General features: G+C 43.0%; 1 protein-coding gene across 1 annotated transcript in view; it reads left to right on the plus strand.

The window, feature by feature from the left end:
• The window catches only part of SORCS3 (sortilin related VPS10 domain containing receptor 3), a 1,546,015-nt gene that overhangs the window by 870,773 nt on the left and 654,090 nt on the right, over positions 1-21,152 (plus strand). Inside the window, exon 11 of the mRNA XM_086919577.1 lies at positions 20,274-20,363. Coding sequence (XP_086775703.1) covers positions 20,274-20,363 — 90 coding nt within the window. The remainder of the gene's footprint in view (positions 1-20,273; positions 20,364-21,152) is intronic.

Consider the following 21,152-nt stretch of genomic DNA (forward strand, 5'->3'; position numbering starts at 1 on the left):
TCGACTCAAACACACAGGACTTCACACTAGCCTATTGAGCCAGCAGACATAACGGTACAAGGAGAGAAAGGCAGGAAATTCCAGGCACAATTGTAGGGGGAAGATTCCAGAAGTTTCTTCCTCCTCGAAGTGGGCACCAGGTATACAAATTTCATTCTCAGACCCACTTTTCATTACACTCCTAGATCTGTGGATACTACAGAAGAATGACTTCCCCGTTCATTCTGGGCTACCGGAGTGACTCCAAGGCTATTATCTGGCCTCTGGTACTGAGCTATGCGACACATCAAGCTCTAGTGGTCTCCCTGCAACTGCCCAGCTGGTCTACTCACTGGGCCTGCCTGACCTGCAACTGAACCTGCCTGAACCAATCTGAATTTTGGTAGTGTGAGTCCTGATCTCCAAGAGGTGAAGTCCAGGTCCTGGGCCTTTGGTGTAGCATCAGTTGAGCTCCTCCTTGAAGGAAAGGAGAAATACAGAGATGATAGGCTCTTTGTGACTGCAAATGGGTCAGTTTGCACCAAACTTCTGCTGCCTGCAGTGACGCCAAAGCTTTAGTAGAAGAATCAAGGAAGATCCTTCACCAGGGAGGTGTAGTGGCAGTCATCCTACTTGACCTGAGCTCTGCTTTCGATAATGTAAATTATAACATCTTATTTGACAGACTTAGAATGGTGAGAGTATTAGGCAAGGCTCTGGCTTGGATCAAATCCTTCCTGAAGGATAGAGTATTCCAGGTATTTGAGGGCCAATGTACCTCTGAGCGTGTGCCACTAACATGTTGAGTGCCTCAGGGCTCATCATTAAGTCCCACACTATTTAATGTGCATCTGAAGCCGCTTGCTGAGCTAGTTCTCCCTTTTGGGATTCAGATCATTACGTATGCAGATGATACGCAGTTAGTGGTAGCACTACAACACCCAAAGAAGACGCCAGCAGACTTGGGAACTTGTATTGAAACAGTGGCTAGGTGGATGGACCAGTCATGTCTTAAACTTAATGGTGATAAAACCGATCTAATGATCTTAGGGGGATGTATGATGTTACAACGCATACTTTTACAACGCATACCCTTACAACGCATTTTTTACAACACAACATCCATTACAACGCATTCCATTACAACGCATGCCATTCCAACACATTTTTAAAAACTACCTTTACAACGCATTCCATTACAACACATACTACCTTTACAACGCATACCATTGCAACGCATACCATTACATGGCATGTATGGTTAGTATTGGATAGTGTAGGGGTAAACATTACTTTTCTAACTCCAGGGGGTTGCAACAGTAGGGTAAGTGTTGGATAGTGTAGGGGTAAAAATTACTATTCTTACTCCAGGGGGTGCAACAGTAGGGTAAGAGTTGGATAGTGTAAGGGTACTATGCGTTGTGATGGTATGTGTTGTAATGGTATGCGTTGTAATGACTGCGTTGTAATGACATGCATTGAAGTGGTATGTGTTGTAGTGTCATGCGTTGTAATTGTTGCGTTGTAATGGCATGCGATGTAATGGATCTTGTGTTGTAAAAGTTTCATTGTAAAGGTAGTGCGTTGCAAAAGTTGGGTTGTAAAGGTTGTTTCCCATCTTGGGTAATGCCACCTCCATATCACCAATAGGGAACTGGCCTAACGGCCTCGGCCCTCCACCAGTGCCTATAGACCAGATTAAAAGCTTGGAAGTCTGGTTGGACAAAACTCTTAGTTTCAACTATCAAGCAGTCAAGCTATCCGCTTCATGTTTTGGTATACTTCGAATGCTGTGAAAAATCCTTCAACTGCTCGCAGCTTCGGCTCAGAAAGTGATTGTCCAGGCACTGGTCCTGTAGCTGCTGGAGTATAGCAATTCTCTCTACCGCGGCACCACAAAACTCACTATTATGAAACTTCAGGTAGTGCAGACTTGTGCAGCAAGGCTACTGTTTCATATTCCCAGATCCCAATCAGCCAAGCCTGCATTAAAACAACTGCATGGGCTCCCGATAAACAACCGGGTAAAGTTTAAATCCCTGTGCAAAGCACATAAAAACCAGCCTCTCATCACATGTCATCGGTCCACCAGCTTGTCTATGGCAACTGTTCCCAAAATCAGAAGAGCACGGTCAGGTGGCTGTTCCTTTGCATTCAATGCGGTGAGATTGTGGAATGCCCTGCCCAGCCAGCTGCGTATAACTGTTCATCATCTGTCCTTTCCGAAGCAGCTGAAGACCTGGCTCTTCCAGAATCTGGCTTAAACCACCTATCTCTCTTGCTTGTTGCTGAAGGCGCGGGGATGCCTAAGGGTAGCCAGGCGCTCTACTAATGATAATTAATAATAATAGTAACCAGACTCTGCCCAATGGCGATTGCCAGTGATGACCAGCAATGCAACTTCTGCACTTGACTTCATATCAACAGACCATAATGCCTGCCAACGCGAAACACCAGCAACAACGCCCAACAGGATCTTTGCACTTCAGTGATGATTGTCCATGAGGCCTGAACTGCTTTTCAGCTACATCGACAGCCATCTCAATGCTCTCCCTGATTCTCATGCCTCTTCCATAGAGAATGTAGCTCTTAATACCGGAGTTTAGAAGGCAGCATTTTTAGTGGGACTAAACTGGTTCTTGTATCTGGACTCTGCTTTATCATGGTCAGTCTGACCTTGTGACTTTCATATGATCTGGATGCCCAGATAACCCTGAGTGGCCCTTTGTGAATATAGGCTCTATACTTACTTTAAATCTCTGAAATTGTATATCTCTGGTTCTACTGATTTTGTTTTGTTTTGGTGTCAAATAATTTATTAAAATAGACTCTATGGGCCAGATGTAGGTAAAAAACATTTACCGATTTTAAAATACCAAATTGTACCGATTCGGTATTTCAAAATCGGTAAATGGTATGTAGGTCCCAACATCTGGATTCGTTAACAAATCCTTAACATTTCTTTAATTACCGATTCGGTAAATACTGAATCGGTAATGCCCATTCACTCCTATGGGCTTTGAAGCCCATAGGAATGATTAGGCATTACCGATTCGGTATTTACCGAATCGGTAATTAAAGAATTCACAAGGGTGCAGGGGGTGTCACTTTGACACCCTCTGGCACCCCCAAAACAGGCACAGGTGCCATGTGGCAGGCATACCTGCCCTAAGGGCAGGTCTGCCTGTCACATGACATAGGTGTGCATGCACACATGTGCATGCACACCGGAATCGGTATTTTACCATGAAGTTGGATTTCATGGTAAAATACCGATTCGTTAAGGCCTTTGGGACTCAGAAGAGTCCCACCTACATATGGAATTTACAGAATCGGTAAAATTACCGATTCAGTATTTTACCGATTCGGTAATTTTACCGATTCTGTAAATTTAGATTTACCTACATGTGGCCTTGGATTTAGGCCCCTACATACCGATTGGCCATTTACCGGTCAGAAACGGCCGAAATCGGCCGTAACCGGTCGGTAAATGGCCTGAAACGGCCCCCTACATCGGGCCCTATTTTATCTAAATTGGCATGTTTTTTGGGGGGATTTTTGTTTTGCGTGCTGCATAAATACTTTATGGACTTTCTCATAGTTAGGACTGACTGCTTTTGTGCAAAGCTACCAGAGAATTAGGTAAAGGTTAATTTTGTTCATTTTGTGGTTGGCTGTTTCTTGAGAATTTACTAAGACTGTTCAAGCATTTCAGCCATTATATTATGTTGTTTTATTAATTCCTGTTGTTTATGTTCGTGTGAGATGAAACCAGGTGAAAAGTCGGTGTATAAGGGATGTGATGTGTTAAAGTACATGAGCTATTAGTCAAATCTGCTCCCATACCTTTATCAAGTGAACTCTGCAGCCTCTTATGGTATACTGGGATTTTTCCTATTATTATCACAGTCTAGTTGTGTTTGTCCGTATTTCCATTTGTCCGGTTATGGACTGTTTGGGGATCATTATAGCAAATCACATTTTCCAAAAAGATACAATTTTAAATAATACCTTGCTCCTATGGAACCTGGCTTGTGTGCAGTTTCCTGTAATAATATTTGCTTTATGTTGACCCTTGTTTAAAAGTACACCCACTACAAATATACATGTGTAGTTTATCTAGATATATGATTATCCTAGGAAGCTATCATAGGCACAGACTAGATCTGAAATCTAGGAGAGGCCCCCCCAATCAGAAATGATCTCCAAACAAATGCACAATAGGTATTTTCCTACGCAAGTGCAAGGAAAGATGCCCACCAAGCATTGCTTTATTGCAGCTTGCTAGGTTCAGATGCAATTTACAGAAATAATGTATTTGTGTGAATTCTGTCTTCACCCGTTCTGACATTCACATGACTGCCGTATACATACTTTGCATGTTGTATAGCTTCTCTATGTTCTTTTGTAGTGCCTGGCTCAGTATTCAACTTTACAAAAAGCAGAAGGTTTAGAGAACCAGTGCTGACATGCTATACAATATATTATAAGAACCTTCAGAGAGGATCACCACGTATCACACTCTAGGGGGTTCTATGACTCTTTCTGCAACACATTTTCTGTAATATATCTATTATTAAGCTACATTGCTCCTGATCTGATATTTACACATGATGTTACACTGAATACCCATCCGTTGAAGGAAGGTACTTCTAACCATCTTTTTATTAGTTGTGTGGTGCCTGCTTTTTTCCTCTGAATTTCTGATCCTTCCATTACTTTGTTCAAGCAGTGCTTCCTCTGGTCTCACCATCACACAGTGGCTGTGTGAATATAGTCTCTTTCAGTGGTCCAGCTCCATCTGTTCTTACTGGGTTGTATTCACCATAGTGCTTCATCTGCAACTGTCCTCCCTCAATATCTTATTGGTGTTTCTTTCCTCCAGTTACATCCTTGCTGCGATAGCATGGGTCATATAGTGGTACACACTTTGTCCTGTGATTGCCCTTGTTCTGCTCCTCTATGCTCCTTTCCTATATCACTCTCTTGGAGTCCTCCTCACCTTCTGTTGGTCTATTGTTGGGTTCTGCTTCCACCGGTCCCAGACTTCCTTTATCAGTCCTGTTCCTGACATGCCAGAGGCTGCCTGCTCCTTTTTCTGCCATCCTGTTTTTTCAACACCGTTGCTCACTAAACTTACTCTAATTCTGAAGATTTAATTTCTGCATTACTGTCCTTCCTCCAGTAGTCCATTGCCTCTCATGCTTGCCCCCTGCACCTGCTCCCTACACTGTAGACACACCCGTCATCTACTCACTCTTATTTGCACATTGATTACAAGCCTCTCCAATGGTCTCCGTGCTTCCTTTTCACCTACTTCTTTTTAAAGTCCTGTGTTGCACAGACCCTCCATGCATTTTGTACCTTTATTTATTTTTTATTTTATTTATTTGAGTATTATATAGCACTGGCTAGACCCGATCAGTTACAAGTTACATCAGTTCCAAGAAAACATTTCTAGAGCATTGGAAGATGAAGTAAATGGAGTTTAGAAGGGTAAGGGGGTGGTGTAAAGGTATAGGAGGGAGAAAGGATAGAGATGGGATGGATGGAGAGACGAAGGAGAGTCTGCCCAAAGTCCGGCTGGGTAGGTGATGGTCTAAAAGGGAAGTCCACAGCCCATCTTCTCTATAGCTATCAGGTAGCTCCACCGGGCATCAGTCAAACAGCTAGATCTCAATGAGAAAACAGTTAGAGAGCAAAGAGGAGGAATAAATGGAGCATAAAGGAGAAAGTTGGTGGAGTAAAGGGTCAGGAGGGAAAGTACGACGGAGAGACGAATTAAGGTCTGCTCAATGTCCGGCTGGGTAGATCACGGCCAAAGGGGTAGTCCACAGCCCATCTCCTCTACAGCTATCAAGTAGCTCAACCAGGCATCAGCCAAAAAGCTAGGTCTCCATAGTCAGAAGTAGGTTCACAGATTCTGTATCCTGAAGGGTAGGATGGATCGAGATGAGTCAGAGGTATGGTCGAAGTCCGCTTTTTTCTCAGATGAGTACCACCACGTAGTTGAGAACCTGTATCTGTACCTGTATCTCCATGCCCATCCTGCCTATTACGATCCACTTATTCTATGATATTTCTGTTTTTAAACTCAATAATAGTATTTTGCATGAAATGTTGAATATAACTCAGCATTCAATAATGTTTGAATGGACTTGGCACAACTCTCTCTGTAACCAATTCACTTCTACCATCACTAGCTAGAAATAAAATGAGAAATATTACATTAGCATTTCCACACGAATGATGCATAATTTTGCTCCTATTTATTTATTGTTATTGCAATATGTGGAGAAGTATGAATCCTGAATTTGAATTTGTACATGTGGAAAAATGCAGGAGAAAACATATCCAAGTTTTACTTCTCAAAGGACACAAGATGGCAGATTCTGGCCTCTGGTTTTTTGATTGATCTGTGTTGCTCAATATGTAGTTCACCCCAGTGGCCAATAAGTCTGTATTTGGGCAGCATGTCGCTGCTGGTGCTAGACCATCAGTCAAACATTGCCTACAGTATAGTACAAACTAGGTTTATTATGTCAAAGTAACGCTAGCCATTTGAGTCACTATGCCTTCTGACCATCCGGACCTGATAGCACACAGCAAGATGCAATATGGGACTTGCTATGTTTTTTAATCGAAAAGTTCTGTATAACACTGCTTTTGCAAATAAATGCTATATTTTTTATTCGGCAGTTAACTTTAAATGAGTGCAACACTTTCCATATCTTGTACAGGGTAATGTTTATTTGTAAAATATATTTTTTATCAAAAATATTGTATCTTTCTCTTTAAGTAATAATCCTGCACATTGGGTTTATTCTACCCCGTGCCCTTACTTGAGTATATTTTTCTTCTTTAAGTCATTTAAGCCAAATCTCTGCCTTGGTTTAGGTCATTCCATTGAGTACGATTGCATGGTATGTGGGAGTTTTGAGCCATATACCAGATGCACTCCATAAAGTCTCACAAACTATATGGAAACTCAGAAAATACTACTCTTAATCTTAAATCTACGATTTGAATGAAGAGAACATTCGCGATACGTTACCTCATGTCAAGTGACTACATTGGAAATAAAAAACCTGATGTAAATACATTGATACTAAAACATTGTGAAGAAAAAAATTCAGAAACAATAGCAATGGAGAGTGATAAGTAGGTGAAATATGATTAAGGGTAAGAATGAGTAAGTGAATAACAAAATGGGTCTACCCATATAATCGTATTTTAAACAACAAGGGACCCCAATAGTATCAGCGAGGGACCTCGGGGAACTTATTATACAAACACAACAATGGTCCCAGGCAAGGAGACAAAGAATAGTAGAAAAATAAATATAGACTCAGTCAGTTCTATATTGCCGAAGCCATGCCCAGCCGGACAGAGGTCTCCAAAGTATTTACTAGAATAAGAGTTTTGAAACACAAAATAACATCTTCTTATAGGTACCATTACATAGCATTGTGTATTAATTCTTTTCACAGGTATATGGTACTCAAAAGGTCGACGGCATTTCGGACCCCCTACTAAATGATGGGGTCCATCATCAGGACAAAACAATAGTTGCCTTAGAATATAAGCCTCTTTAGCCAAGAGAGCGCAAGATGAGAAGCTCACAGAAGAGCTTGAGATGAAATCAGTTCAGCAGGGCCAGGGACTTCGACTGATAATGTCGAGGACATGGATTAGCAGGGAAATAATTATTAGTTGTTGTTCCTGGCCTGGAAATATATTGCTGCCGACTGACCCGGCCACCCCGGGCTCCATGGCCCCAGCGCGACTCGGCGCTACCGGTAGTATCCGGATTGCGATACACGCGGACACTAGGTAATTCGCGTGCTCCGCCCCTGGGCCCCTTTTGAGTACCATATACCTGTGAAAAGAATTAATACACAATGCTATGTAATGGTACCTATAAGAATCTCTCTGTATAACTGGATTTCTACAGAGATTGCCACTCTTGCCTTGCAAGCCCTTTTGTATGTTGTCTGTGTCTTTGTATCGTCGTGGTTGGGTACAGGCTTGTGCCCCACGCACGTGAATTGCTGAAGATGTTATTTTGTGTTTCAAAACTCTTATTCTAGTAAATACTTTGGAGACCGGCTGGGCATGGCTTCGGCAATATAGAACTGACTGAGTCAATATTTATTTTTCTACTATTCTTTGTCTCCTTGCCTGGGACCATTGTTGTGTTTGTATAATATATACCCATATAATCCAACAAAAATAAATTACCAGAAATACATCTGGAATAAAAAAAGTTCAATAATATCAAAATAAAATGAAGCTATCAATCTGATTGTATTGAATAAATGAAAAAAGTAGGCACCCCTAGTCAAAATGCATATATTTATCGCTCTTTTTCCATATGAAACGAGTTATGAAAAAAAGATTGTGGAAACTGTTTGATGACATTCCATGGTAATGCATTGTGCCTGTGTCTGTTGGTGTTCAACACCAGCACTTCTTTTAGATAATCCACCACACAGTGGCACTGCCTGTTTTGTTTAGCTGGGAACATCAGCAACAGTGTGTAATAACTGAATATATCCATTGAAAAATACAAATACTAGGTAATTCAGGCTAGTGGGTGAGAGGTAATTGTTAGAATGGTCACATTTTTTGGTGTTTAATGATTAGTAGATGGCATTTGGCAATGCAGCCTGGGGATGTTGTGGATGCAAAGATGATCTCTTGACTGGGTGAGAGTATTCTGCTTAATTCAGAAACTCTGTCCATCACCACTCCTTGTTGTTAAATATTTTGTCCACCGTAAGCGTGGAAGGGTATACTCAGATGTGAGTCCCTTGCTCATTGCACCATCAGGATTCAAGAAAGTCGGGCCGATGACGGCTGAAATGCCAGAAACCGGTCCCCGGAAGCTTGTTTCCATCCCAGTGTAAGAATGGGCTTGGTAGTTTGGTTTGCCCTGTTCCCATCATGCACTGGGACAGGAACAGACTAATTTGCATATAGCCGGGTTCTGAGCTGGGCTGGTGCAGTGAGCTAAAAAACAGTGTTGGATCTAGCCCTGATCTGTTGACTGGGTGAGAGTATTCTGCTTAATTCAGAAACTCTGTCCATCACCACCCCTTGTTGTTAAATATTTTGTCCACCATAAGCGAGGAAGGGTATACCCAGATGTGAGTCCCTTGCTCATTGCACCATCAGGATTCAAGCAAGCCGGGCCGACGACGGCTGAAATGCCAGAAACCGGTCCCCGGAAGCTTGTTTCCTTCCCAGTGTAAGAATTGGCTTGGTAGTTTGGTTTGCCCTGTTCCCATCATGCACTGGGACAGGAACAGACTAATTTGCATATAGCCGGGTTCTGAGCTGGGGTGATGCAGTGAGCTAAAAAACGGTGTTAGATCTAGCCCTGATCTCTTGACTGGGTGAGAGTATTCTGCTTAATTCAGAAACTCTGTCCATCACCACCCCTTGTTGTTAAATGTGGATGCAAATTAAGCACAGCTTTAAGGTATTTTTACTCACTGTACATATTGCATAGTTGTATGAATTTAAGTTTGTGTTGTGCTATTGTTTAACAGAACACAGCAAACAGTTTCTTCTACCAGAAATAGGGTTTTCTCAAAATTATTTTGGTTATCAGCGAAATGCTGTTAACTAATGGCTCGGGACTCTGCCCATGGAGTGCACTTTGAATGATGCACATTTTCCTAACTGCTGGTAAAGGAAAGTCTAGACTTTATTAAAGACACGCAGGTGACTTTTATGCTTACTTTTCATGCTTTAATTTAAACACCAAAACACACAAGATGATGGACGGAATGTTGCACAATGGCAAAACATTCACCCCCAGTCACAGATCTGGGTTTAATCCATCGTTATTTTGCTCACCAAGCCACCCCAGTTCAGACATGGCCATATGCAAATCAGTCTTGTGATGTGATGTGATGTGGAAAGTATTTATAAAGCGCAACATACACTATACAGTTTCTTGGTGCTAGGGCAAAAGGACAGTAGGCAGCTGCCTGGACAGGGCAAGGGAGTGTATAGCAGTAACAGGGAAAAAAGAAGGGTGAAAGGGACCGGGGAAAATGAAAACAATTTTAATTGTACGCAATGCGAAACCGGTAGGTCTTAAGGAGGGATCTGAAGTGGGTATAGGGAGAAGCCAGCCTTATGTCCAATGGGAGGGCATTCCAGAAGGATGGAGCGAGGAATGAGAATCTTAAACCTCCCCATTTCTTACGCTTGACTCTAGGGACTTTTAGTAGAGCCGAATGAGCCGAGCCAAGATTACGAGAGGGGACATAGGGATGAATGAGGGAGGAGATGAAAGTAGGACCTAGGCTGGCCAGAGATTTAAAGACAAGGCAGCCCAGCTTGAATTTGAAGCGTTCGGAAACAGGGAGCCAGTGCAGAGATTTTAGCAGAGGACGGACGTGGTGGTGCCTCGGTTGATAGAAGATGAGGCGTGCCACCTGGTTCTGGACAAGCTGCAAACGTTTGAGTTGATAATCTGGGATGCCTACGTACAAGGAGTTGGCGTAGTCAATTCTAGAGACGGCTAACGCCAAGAGGGCCAGGGTAAGAGCTTCGGTGGTGAGAAAGGGCGCGATTTTCCAGATTTTGCGCAGTTGGAAAAAGCAAGAAGAGACAGTGGCATTTATCTGGGGTTTCATCGAAAGATCTTTGCTGATGATAACCCCCAGACTTTTGGCAGAGTCAACTGGACGAGGGGGGAGGCCCAAGCTATCGGGCCAGAAGTTGGAATTCCAAGGATTGGAAGGCCCTCCGACAAGAACCAATTCGGTCTTGTCGGGGTTAAGCTTCAGGTGATTTGCCCCCATCCAGTTGCTGATGTGACAGAGGGTGGCTTGAAAATCTGAGACTGACTGGTCCGAGGGGTCGATGTTGAAGACTAGCTGGATCTCATCTGCGTAATTGAATGCTGTGACATTCCTATCTCGGAGAGATCTGATCAGGGGGTAAGGTATAAGTTAAAAAGGAGCGGGGACAAAGAAGAGACCTGCGGCACACCGCAAGTCGCAAGTCTTGACCCTGTGCCTCATGGGTGCAGTCCAGCCCGAACTGCCAAGCCATGTCTTCCCTGGACCGGAACCAAGCATCCTAGGACCGTTTTCTGGCTATCAGCTGTCATCAGCCAGGATAGCTTAACTCCAGTGGCCTAGTGAGCACGGGACCCATGTCTGGGCATACCCTTCCCACATAAGGTGAACAGTAAAATACACAAGATGATGGACGGAATGCTGCACAATGGCAAAACATTCCCCCCGAGTCACAGATCTTGGTTTAATCCATCGTTATTTTGCTCACCAAGCCACATCAGTTCAGACATGGCCATATGCAAATCAGTCTTGACCCCGTGCCGCATGGGAACAGTCCAGCCCGAACTGCCAAGCCATGTCTTTCCAGGACCGGAATCAAGCATCCTAGGACCGGTTTCTGGCTATCAGCCATCATCAGCCAGGATAGCTTAACTCCAGTGGCCTAGAGAGCACGGGACCCATGTCTGGGCATACCTTTCCCACATAGGGTGAACAGCAAAACACACAAGATGATGGACAGAATGTTGCACAATGGCAAAACATCCCCCCCCCTCCCCAGTCACAGATCTTGGTTTAATACATCGTTATTTTGCTCACCAAGCCACATCAGTTCAGACATGGCCATATTCAAATCAGACAGACTCTGTATTTTAGTTCCTGAGGCGGAAGCAGGGAACATGTAATTAGCATTTTGAACATTTGCAGCTTTTTAAAAAAATATGTACCTGAACTGTTTGTTTTTATACTTTGCCACTCCATAATTCATTATCATCTCCCTGTGTTACTTGCACTGCCTGATTTTGATTCCTGGCCCCACAGCAGCCGATTAGGTGCTACCTCGGAGCCTTTCGATTTTTGGCCGCCATCTTGGGTGAGTAAGAGGGCGAGCTGATTAGTTGCTCGACCCTGCCACTCTCACCAGTATAAAAGTCGTGCTTTCCAGCGCCCGCAGCCTGACAGACTGTGTATTTTAGTTCCTGAGGCGGAAGCCGGGAACATGTAATTAGAATTTTGAACATTTGCAGCGTTTAAAAAAAATTGTACCTGAACTGTTTGTTTTTATACTTTGCCACTCCATAATTCATTATCATCTCCCTGTGTTACTTGTACTGCCTGATTTTGATTCCTGGCCCCACAGCAGCCGATTAGGTGCTGCCTCGGAGCCTTTCGATTTTTGGCCGCCATCTTGGGTGAGTAAGAGGGCGAGCTGATTAGTTGCTCAACCCTCCCACTCTCACCAGTATAAAAGTCGCGCTTTCCAGCACCCGCAGCCTGACAGACTCTGTATTTTAGTTCCTGAGACGGAAGCCGGGAACATGTAATTAGCATATCGAATATTTGCAGCTTTAAAAAAAAAATTGTACCTGAATTGTTTGTTTTTATAATTTGCCACTCCATAATTCATTATCATGTCCCTGTGTTACTTGTACTGCCTGATTGTGATTCCTGGCCCCACAGCAGCCGATTAGGTGCTGCCTCGGAGCCTTTCGATTTTTGGCCGCCATCTTGGGTGAGTAAGAGGGCGAGCTGATTAGTTGCTCGACCCTCCCACTCTCACCAGTATAAATGGCTACCCCCCTCGGATGCACGGCGAGCCGAAGGTTTGCCAAAGGTGAGCTCTTCTGCGCCCGTCCGCACCGGGCCCAGGGCCAGTCCCCCTGGCCTTTGCTCCCCAGCCCTATCTCCCTCCAGAATTCAATACGAGGCAGAGCACCTTAAGACTCTCAACACAACTAATCACACCTGTTGCCCCATTGTTGTGGCTCTCTTGAATTACTCTCCTTACACTTGCCCAAACTGTTCTTTCCACATCATGGAAAATCCCCACTTACTCTGTTCTGACAAGATGAAATAAAACATGTCCCCTAATATAATTCAAGCCGCGCTCCTTAATGTAAGATCTCTTCCTAAACACAGATACGAAATAGCAAGTATTATCGAAAATTGGAATCTAGATATATTGTTCCTCACAGAAACTTGGGGTGACCAGGCTTGCAACCCTGATTTCACCACAAAGAGGAGGAGGCATAGCGTTAATACATCGAGATAATTACATTCTGCGAATGGAGCCCTTAACTACTAGCACATGTGAAGCTATTAATTTTACGTTTTTCACTCCTTACTCCAGTTCATTTAGAGGTGTTTTGCTCTATTGTCCCCCTGGCTCCCGCTCAGCATTTTTATCATCCCTGAGCCACCTTCTAGAGCAGGGGTCTCCAAACCGGTCCTGGAGGGACGGATCCATGCCAGATTTTTAAAAAAACTACATGCATCTCAATAAGGATATCCCAAAAATCTGGCATGGATTCGGCCCTCCAGGACCGGTTTGGAGACCCCTGTTCTAGAGCCTATAGCAGGAGAAAATAATTTCACCATCATAGGTGGTTTTAACTTTCATCTGGACGTGGATCAAGACCCAGATACAATCACCTTCCTTACTGAAATGGAAGCAGTGGGACTAACCCAATTAGCCCATTCCCCCACGCATTCTGCAGGACACACGCTAGATGGAATCTTTCCCAATCTTAAATCTCTCTCCATAGATAAAATACTCCCGCTCACATGGACTGACCACGCAGCTGTATGTTTCAATATCTGCCCTCCTAGTCCTCCTCCCACTAGACCCTTTAATACCAACACTTTCAAATCTTGGAAAAGCATCAATTTTGATGACTTTAACCATAAACTGCACAAGATGCAGGATATCAACACTTCTAACCCAGAATTAGCTGCAGCTACTTACGCCAATTGCCTTCAGAGCGCGCTTCAAGGTACAGTTCCCATCAAAAAAAGATCCTCCAACAGAACATCCAACTCAGCCCCTTGGTTCAATGAGACCCTTAGGCTGGAAAAGCAAAACTGCAGACGGCAAGAACGTAAGTGGCGTAGAAGCTACGATCCAATCGAAAACATCTCCTATAAAGAGAAACTGAGTAAATATAAACAAATGATTATCTGTCATAAAAGTACTTATTATAACAACCAAAGTGAGTCAGCACAAGACTCGGTTAAACAACTTTTCAGGTTGTCTCACATCTTACAGGACAGGACAAAACTACCACTAAAGAGTCATCCCAATCTATTTGTGATGCCCTATCAACCTATTTCCATGATAAAGTGTGCGACATCTACTCAAAATTTAGTAAGCACACTAACGATATCATAAATCCCATAATTTCCTCTGATCCCATCGCGAATAACCTACCAATATTTTCCTTTGGTCGTGTTTCACCTGAATTAGTACACAAACTCATGATGACTATCAATTCAGGTTCTCCTGATGACCCTTGCCCTACCACTATACTTAAAGTGGCCTCTGACATCATTTGTCACACTCTCACCGATATTTAAAACGCTATGTGTTCAGGTATCTTTTCATCTATATGGAAAAAAACAGTAGTCACTTCTTAAAAAAAACACTCTTGACCCGTCCAACGTCACCAGCTACAGGCCAATGGCATGTCTTCCATTTCCAGCAAAAATCATTGAAAAAATCATGAACATCCAGATCTCTGAATTCATAGACAATAACAACTGTCTCGACGACTCACAGTTCGGATTCAGAAAGGGTCATGGCACGGAAACTGCACTAATAAAAGCATCTGATGAAATCAGAATGATCATGGACGGAGGAGGTGCGGTGGTGCTCATAATGCTCGACATTTCCGCGGTTCCTCTGACACGGTCGATCAGGATGGTATGATCAACCACGTCAGAGGAACCGGAATTTCCACTAGCGCCATCACCCTTCTCTGCCAATTGGGAACAATCTGTGACCATGGGCGGCTACTCATCCTCCCCCTTTGCTCTTCCCTGTGGCATCTCCCAGGGATCCTCGCTAAGTCCAAAGCTTTTCAACATCTATGTGGCGGACTTGGCGAGGATCAATAAAGCTCATCATCTAGCAGTAACATCTTACGCTGACGATACTCAGCCTGTCCTGGCTATTAACAACAATGGACTGGAAGTAGCAAACAACTTCAAACAGGGAATGTATGCCATCAGCAACTGGATGAGTAAAAATTGCTTAAAGCTTAACTCGGATAAAACCGAGGTTATGGTTTTTGGCAAACTCACCCCCACTTGGTCCCCCACCTGGTGGCCTCAAGAGCTTGGACCTCCACCTGCTCCAGTCACTAAAGTTAGGAACTTGGGAGTGATTTTTGACAATAAACTCTCCTACATACATCAGGCAAACTCCATAGTTTCCGCATCCTTTTTTACGCAAAAAATGATCAGAAAACTGCTACCTTATTTTCCTACAAACACCATAAAAACCTTGATCTCCACCCTGCTCATGTCCAGAGTTGATTATTGCAATGCCCTACTGCTCAATGCACAAGAACAGGTCTTAAATAAACTTCAGCTGGTACAAAACGCAGCTGCCAGACTTGTCACCGCAACACCTAAATTTAAACCCATTTCAAACATCATTCGGAAACTTCACTGGCTACCTGTGAGGCAGAGAATCAAATTTAAGGCTTTGTGCATAGCCTTCAAAACCATACATGAAAAAGGGCCGCTTTTTCTAAAACGTTCTCTCTGTCCATACAGGCACGCCCGCACTCTCAGATCCGCCAAGGTAAATCTCCTCGAGATAGCCAAAACAAAGAAAGCTACATGGGGTGACAGATCGTTTGCGATTGCCACTGCCAAATTGTGGAATACCCTTCCCAATCCCCTCAAACGTATTCCTACCTTAACTCTCTTGCGAAAACAGTTAAAAACTTGGCTATTCAATCAATAAACACGCTAGTTACTCATAAATACAGCTATATTTTGATCCTCTGTCCAACGCCGAGACACCCTCGGGTATTCGAGCGCTCAATAATTTTTATAAAATAAATAAAAATAAAATAAATCAGTCTTGACCCTGTGCCGCATGGGAACAGTCCAGTCCGAACTGCCAAGCCATGTTTTCCCTGGACCGGAATCAAGCATCCTAGGACCGGTTTCTGGCTATCAGCCATCATCAACCAGGATAGCTTGGCTCCAGTGGCCTAGTAAGCACGGGACCCACGTCTTGGGCATACCCTTCCCACATAGGGTGACCAGCAAAATACACAAGATGATGGACGGAATGTTGTACAATGGCAAAACATTCACCCCCAGTCACAGATCTGGGTTTAATCCATCGTTATTTTGCTCACCAAAGCACCCCAGTTCAGACATGGCCATATGCAAATCAGTCTTGACCCTGTGCCTCATGGGAACAGTGCAGCCCGAACTGCCAAGCTATGTCTTTCCTGGACCGGAATCAAGCATCCTAGGACCAGTTTCTGGCTTGTTGTTGTTTTTGCATTAATTTAAACACCAGCCTAACTTTAAACACAAAACTACAGTTTTGCAACTGTTGGCCAATTTACAGCAAACAGTGGTAGGCCAAACAAAGCACATCAGTTATAACAACACTCTTTTTACAGTCTGGGTGTCGGGCTGACTGTCCCAACCAAAAAGCAGGGAAGAACCCCTTTTAGGACAAGAACCCTCACTCACCCGAAGGTGACATGCTTAATCTTTTGTTTCCCTCCTCATACCAAGGCTGTAAGATCATTGAGTTGGGCTACAACTCTACGGACTGTGAAGAGGAGCTGAAGTGTTTTCAAGAGATAAAGCGGAGGGTGGTAAGTGTCAGAGTGCAGTGAAACATAGTATGTGAGATAAAACTGTCCACAGGTGGACAAATACTATTTATTCATAGACCCCCTGGGACAGGGATATAAAAAGAAGAGTATTAGGAATTAGCAACAAATATCCTGTAGATGTATATTTGTTGTTTTCCCTAGTCTTCTTCCTTTGCCATTTTCACACATTTTTCAGCGTGGAACATGCTCCCAGCTCAAAATCACAGAGTGAGCAGTGCAAAGTGGCCATTTTTGCCTGTTTGGGGAATTCAGCTGACTCCCACACAGTGTTTTTTTAAACTCCACGAGTTCCACCCATGTCTATTAATAACTAAGGGTGAGCGGAAAATCTGTTCCGCTCGCGGATTTTCGCTAAATTCGCGATCTGCGAACTCCCGCAAATTTACTGAAAATCCGCGAGATCCGCGAGCGGCGGACTTCGGGGGCAAAAGTTCAAACCTGTTGAACTTTTAACTATTTTAGGATGGCGCCGGCAAGCTGCCAGCGCCATCCTAAAATAGTTACTAAGTTAGCTTCAACAGGAAGCACTAATAGATAAAATAAAGCAGGTGCTCGAGCACCTGCTTTATTTTATCTATTAGTCCTTCCTGATGAAGCTTATTTAGTAACTACTTTAGGATGGCGCTGGCAGCTTGCTGGCGCCATCCTAAAATAGTTAGTTAGGCCTAATGATGTGTGTTTTGTCGAGGCTGGGTAGGTGTGGGTTCTCCCCATATCTATCGTCGAAAATTAGCTATGATGCTTGATGGGGGCCTTTGCATAATTGACTTTCACTAGCTCAATCCCTGTGCAGTTCCTCTGACCACGAGCTCCTCTGATCCGTGCCTGTCCTTTTATACACACAAGAGTCATGTGAACTCGCATATAAGCCCTGTCCGTTTGGCCCCTCCCCACACACTAGTGGTGTGTGCACCGTCTTCGCGCCCTTTACCCACTTGATGGACAGCTCACTCGAGGGACCCCGGCGCTCTTTGGTGTGATGGCAAAGTTAATCAGCCTCCCCAAAAATGTGTGTTTTGTCGAGGCTGGGTAGGTGTGCGCTCTCCCCATATCTATCGTCGAAAATTCGCTATGATGCTTGATGGAGGCCTTTGCATAATTGACTTCCACGAGCTCCATCCCTGTGCAGTTCCTGTGACCACGAGCTACTCTGATCCATGCCTGTCCCTTTATACACACAAGAGTGAACTCGCATATAAGCCCCGTCCGTTTGTCCCCTCCCCACACACTAGTGGTGTGTGCACCGTCTTCGAGCCCTTTACCCACTTGATGGACAGCTCACTCGAGGGACCCCGGCGCTCTTTGGTGTGATGGCAAAGTTAATCAGCCCCCACAAAAATGTGTGTTTTGTCGAGGCTGGGTAGGTGTGTGCTCTCCCCATATCTATCGTCGAAAATTAGCTATGATGCTTGATGGAGGCCTTTGCATAATTGACTTCCACGAGCTCCATCCCTGTGCAGTTCCTGTGACCACGAGCTTCTCTGATCCGTGCCTGTCCTTTCATGCACACAAGAGGCATGTGAACTCGCATATAAGCCTCGCCCGTTTGGCCCTGCCCCTCACACTAGCGATGTGCACCATTTTCCCACCTGGCCATTCCCCACACAATCCGCAAAATCCGTGAATTCACAAATTCGCGGATTTTGCAGATTGCGAATTCGCAAAAATTCGCAAAATTCACGAATTGCGAATTTGCAAAATTCGCCCATGCCTATTGATAACCCCATTAAGTTTATAGTCGGGGTTGAAATGTTGACATAATAATGTATATAGACTGTCTCTTAGAAAATAAATTACATTATCAAGAGGGAACTGTTCATATTGGCCTCTTGTATATATGTTCATATCAAGCCATACTTGTGTCTATTCGGGTGCTAGTTCTTCTTGTCACTTTTCACGTTTGTTGGGTTATCAAATGGACTGTGCCATTTTCATGTTTTTATGTTTTGGAGCCTACTAATGTACTTTGGCAAGGTTTCTCATGATGCTCATTACGTTGACATGTACTTTTTAGTAATTGACTTGCAGTATACTTCATTGATATTTGATATTTTGCCCTTGAATAGTTGTGTCATATATGAGGTATAAGTGACCCTCACAAGAAGGTTTTTCACTTTATTTTTTCTGTGCCTAGTTTACTATTGCTCAAAGCACAAAACTGGGATTTTTATTTACCTATACGAATTTAAAGTTGAAAACTAAAAGTAAAATGGAATGTTGGTTTGGTACGTTCTACAAAAACATATTTCAACATTCATTTGTTTTAGGAGTTCAAAATGTATTTTTGTTCAGTTATCATATTAACTGACAATATGGCAATAAATACTCACTTATATCTGAACGAAAAAAAACAACACCAATTTGAGGAGAAACATATTTCTCTTTTCTAAAGATTCTTGACTTGGTTATAATTCACATTTTAACTCAAACAATTTTTTTCCTTGTTCCCAAAATGTAAATCAGATTTGTTTTTGGGATGATTTCTGTAAACGCATTTGAGGGCATATCATCAAGACAATTATCGCCGCTTTGGTGGCCATTTTCGGCTGTAATCCTAACGTGGTATTACCAAGGACACCCTAACAGGCTTTAGCGTGTGTTACTTTGTGTCATCGCACATTTCACTAACGCCTTACATCTCATCGCTAATGAGATGCAAGGTAGGCGTTCCCGACATTCACGACATGGCAAAACGACGATATCGCAGCTTCGCGCTATCAACAAGGATGCCCCATACCCACGTTGCGACTATGAAAGTCACGCAAAGACCCAATTAACGCTGGTTTCTAATGCCAGGTTAATTTCTGACTTAGCCATATTGCCCTGTGGGTGGTTGGATTGTCATGCTAAATCCACCATGGCTTATCATCAACGAATTCCCTATCGCTGACATTTTATTGCTGGATTACCAGTGATATTGTAGCATTTTGTCGCTATCACTGGATATTTTATCACTTTGGAGATAGCCGTTGATGATAACCTGCTATCTCAGCAATAATATCCAGCGATAACTTTAATCACGCTAAGCGTGCCTAGCGATAATTATCGGGGGCCTTGTAGATATGCCCCTTGGTGTTTGAATGTCCCTTCCTCCTCACTGAACACATCCCAATTTAATTTAAAATTCGCTTGAATTGTCATGCATATGTAGCATATTTTGTTTAATTTTATTTAACATCCCTTCACTTGCAGTCTATTGTGAACAGTACTGAATGTCACTATTTCTTTCATTTTTTTAATGACCTACTTGTGCTACTGTTTGATGCACTGATAGATAAGGCTGACAATGTTTTTAACTTTTCATTTTGGTCCAGAAAATGACCACATGCAATATACATATAGATCCGGTAAAAATGAATAAACATAATAATACCATGCGCTTTCTATTAATAAGGACGCATCATTACATTAGTGACTTGGTGTAATGCAGTATTGCTAGGAAGCTGGGAACAGATGCTAGGGAATTGGTATTGTGTTTTCATTTTGTTTTACTGTTTGGTTCGGTATGTGAAGATTGCAGGTATATTTTGAACTTATTATCACCTGAACTAATGTAGAGGTACATTTTGCATGAATTGTGCGTGATATACATTTTTGTTCTATTTTTCAGGTGACCTCAAATGGCAGAGCAACCTATTATGTGTCTTACAAAAGAGAACCATTCGCACAGATCAAATTGCCAAAATATTCACTGCCTAAGGTAATGTATCTGAATGTGATTCAAATCCTTTATTTCAGTTGAGTTCAAGGGTATAATTTCTGAAAGCATGTTGTATTTTCACCATTAGTAAAAGGAAAAGATTTGTGGGTTAATAATACACCCATTTCTGAAGGGGAGAGAAATATCAACAGCCCTCACAATTACACTCAGTTCCATCGATGAATTTTCCTTTTTTTTCATGATACTACTAAAATTATAGCCAGTGTTAAATGCATTTTCTTGAATTTTCCCTTTTAAGGACATTGGGGAATATGTATCAAACAACTTTATTGCGATTCTCAAATAGCGAGTTGTAGAGAATCGCTATTTGCGAATTGCAAAAAGGGATGTAATAAAAAAGTTGCGCATTTTTTGCGATTCCTTGGCATTCCTTAATTGCGATTAGCAAATTGCGGATCGCAATTAAGGAATACCTTCCTATTCATCCCTATGAGCTAGGAGGCCCATAGGAATGAAAGGCAAGACATTCTCAATTTGCAATTGGCAATTAGAGAATCGCAAATTGAGAATGTAATTTCAAGGGTGCCAGGGTGTCAAAAGGACACCATGTGGTACCCCTGAAATATGTATGTGTGCATATGTGGCACACATACATGCCCTCAGGGCATGTATGTGTGGCATATGGCACTTTGAAAAAGCAAAAAGGTGCTTTTTTCAAAGAATTTGCAAATTACCACCAACTGTCAGTTGGTGGTAATTTGCAATTTCTTATGCCAAATTCAAAACTTTAAGTAATCGTATTATGTGATTCCTTAAATGTATTTGCAA

Source organism: Lissotriton vulgaris, chromosome 5 (assembly GCF_964263255.1).
Source record: "Lissotriton vulgaris chromosome 5, aLisVul1.2, whole genome shotgun sequence".
NCBI lineage: Eukaryota > Metazoa > Chordata > Amphibia > Caudata > Salamandridae > Lissotriton > Lissotriton vulgaris.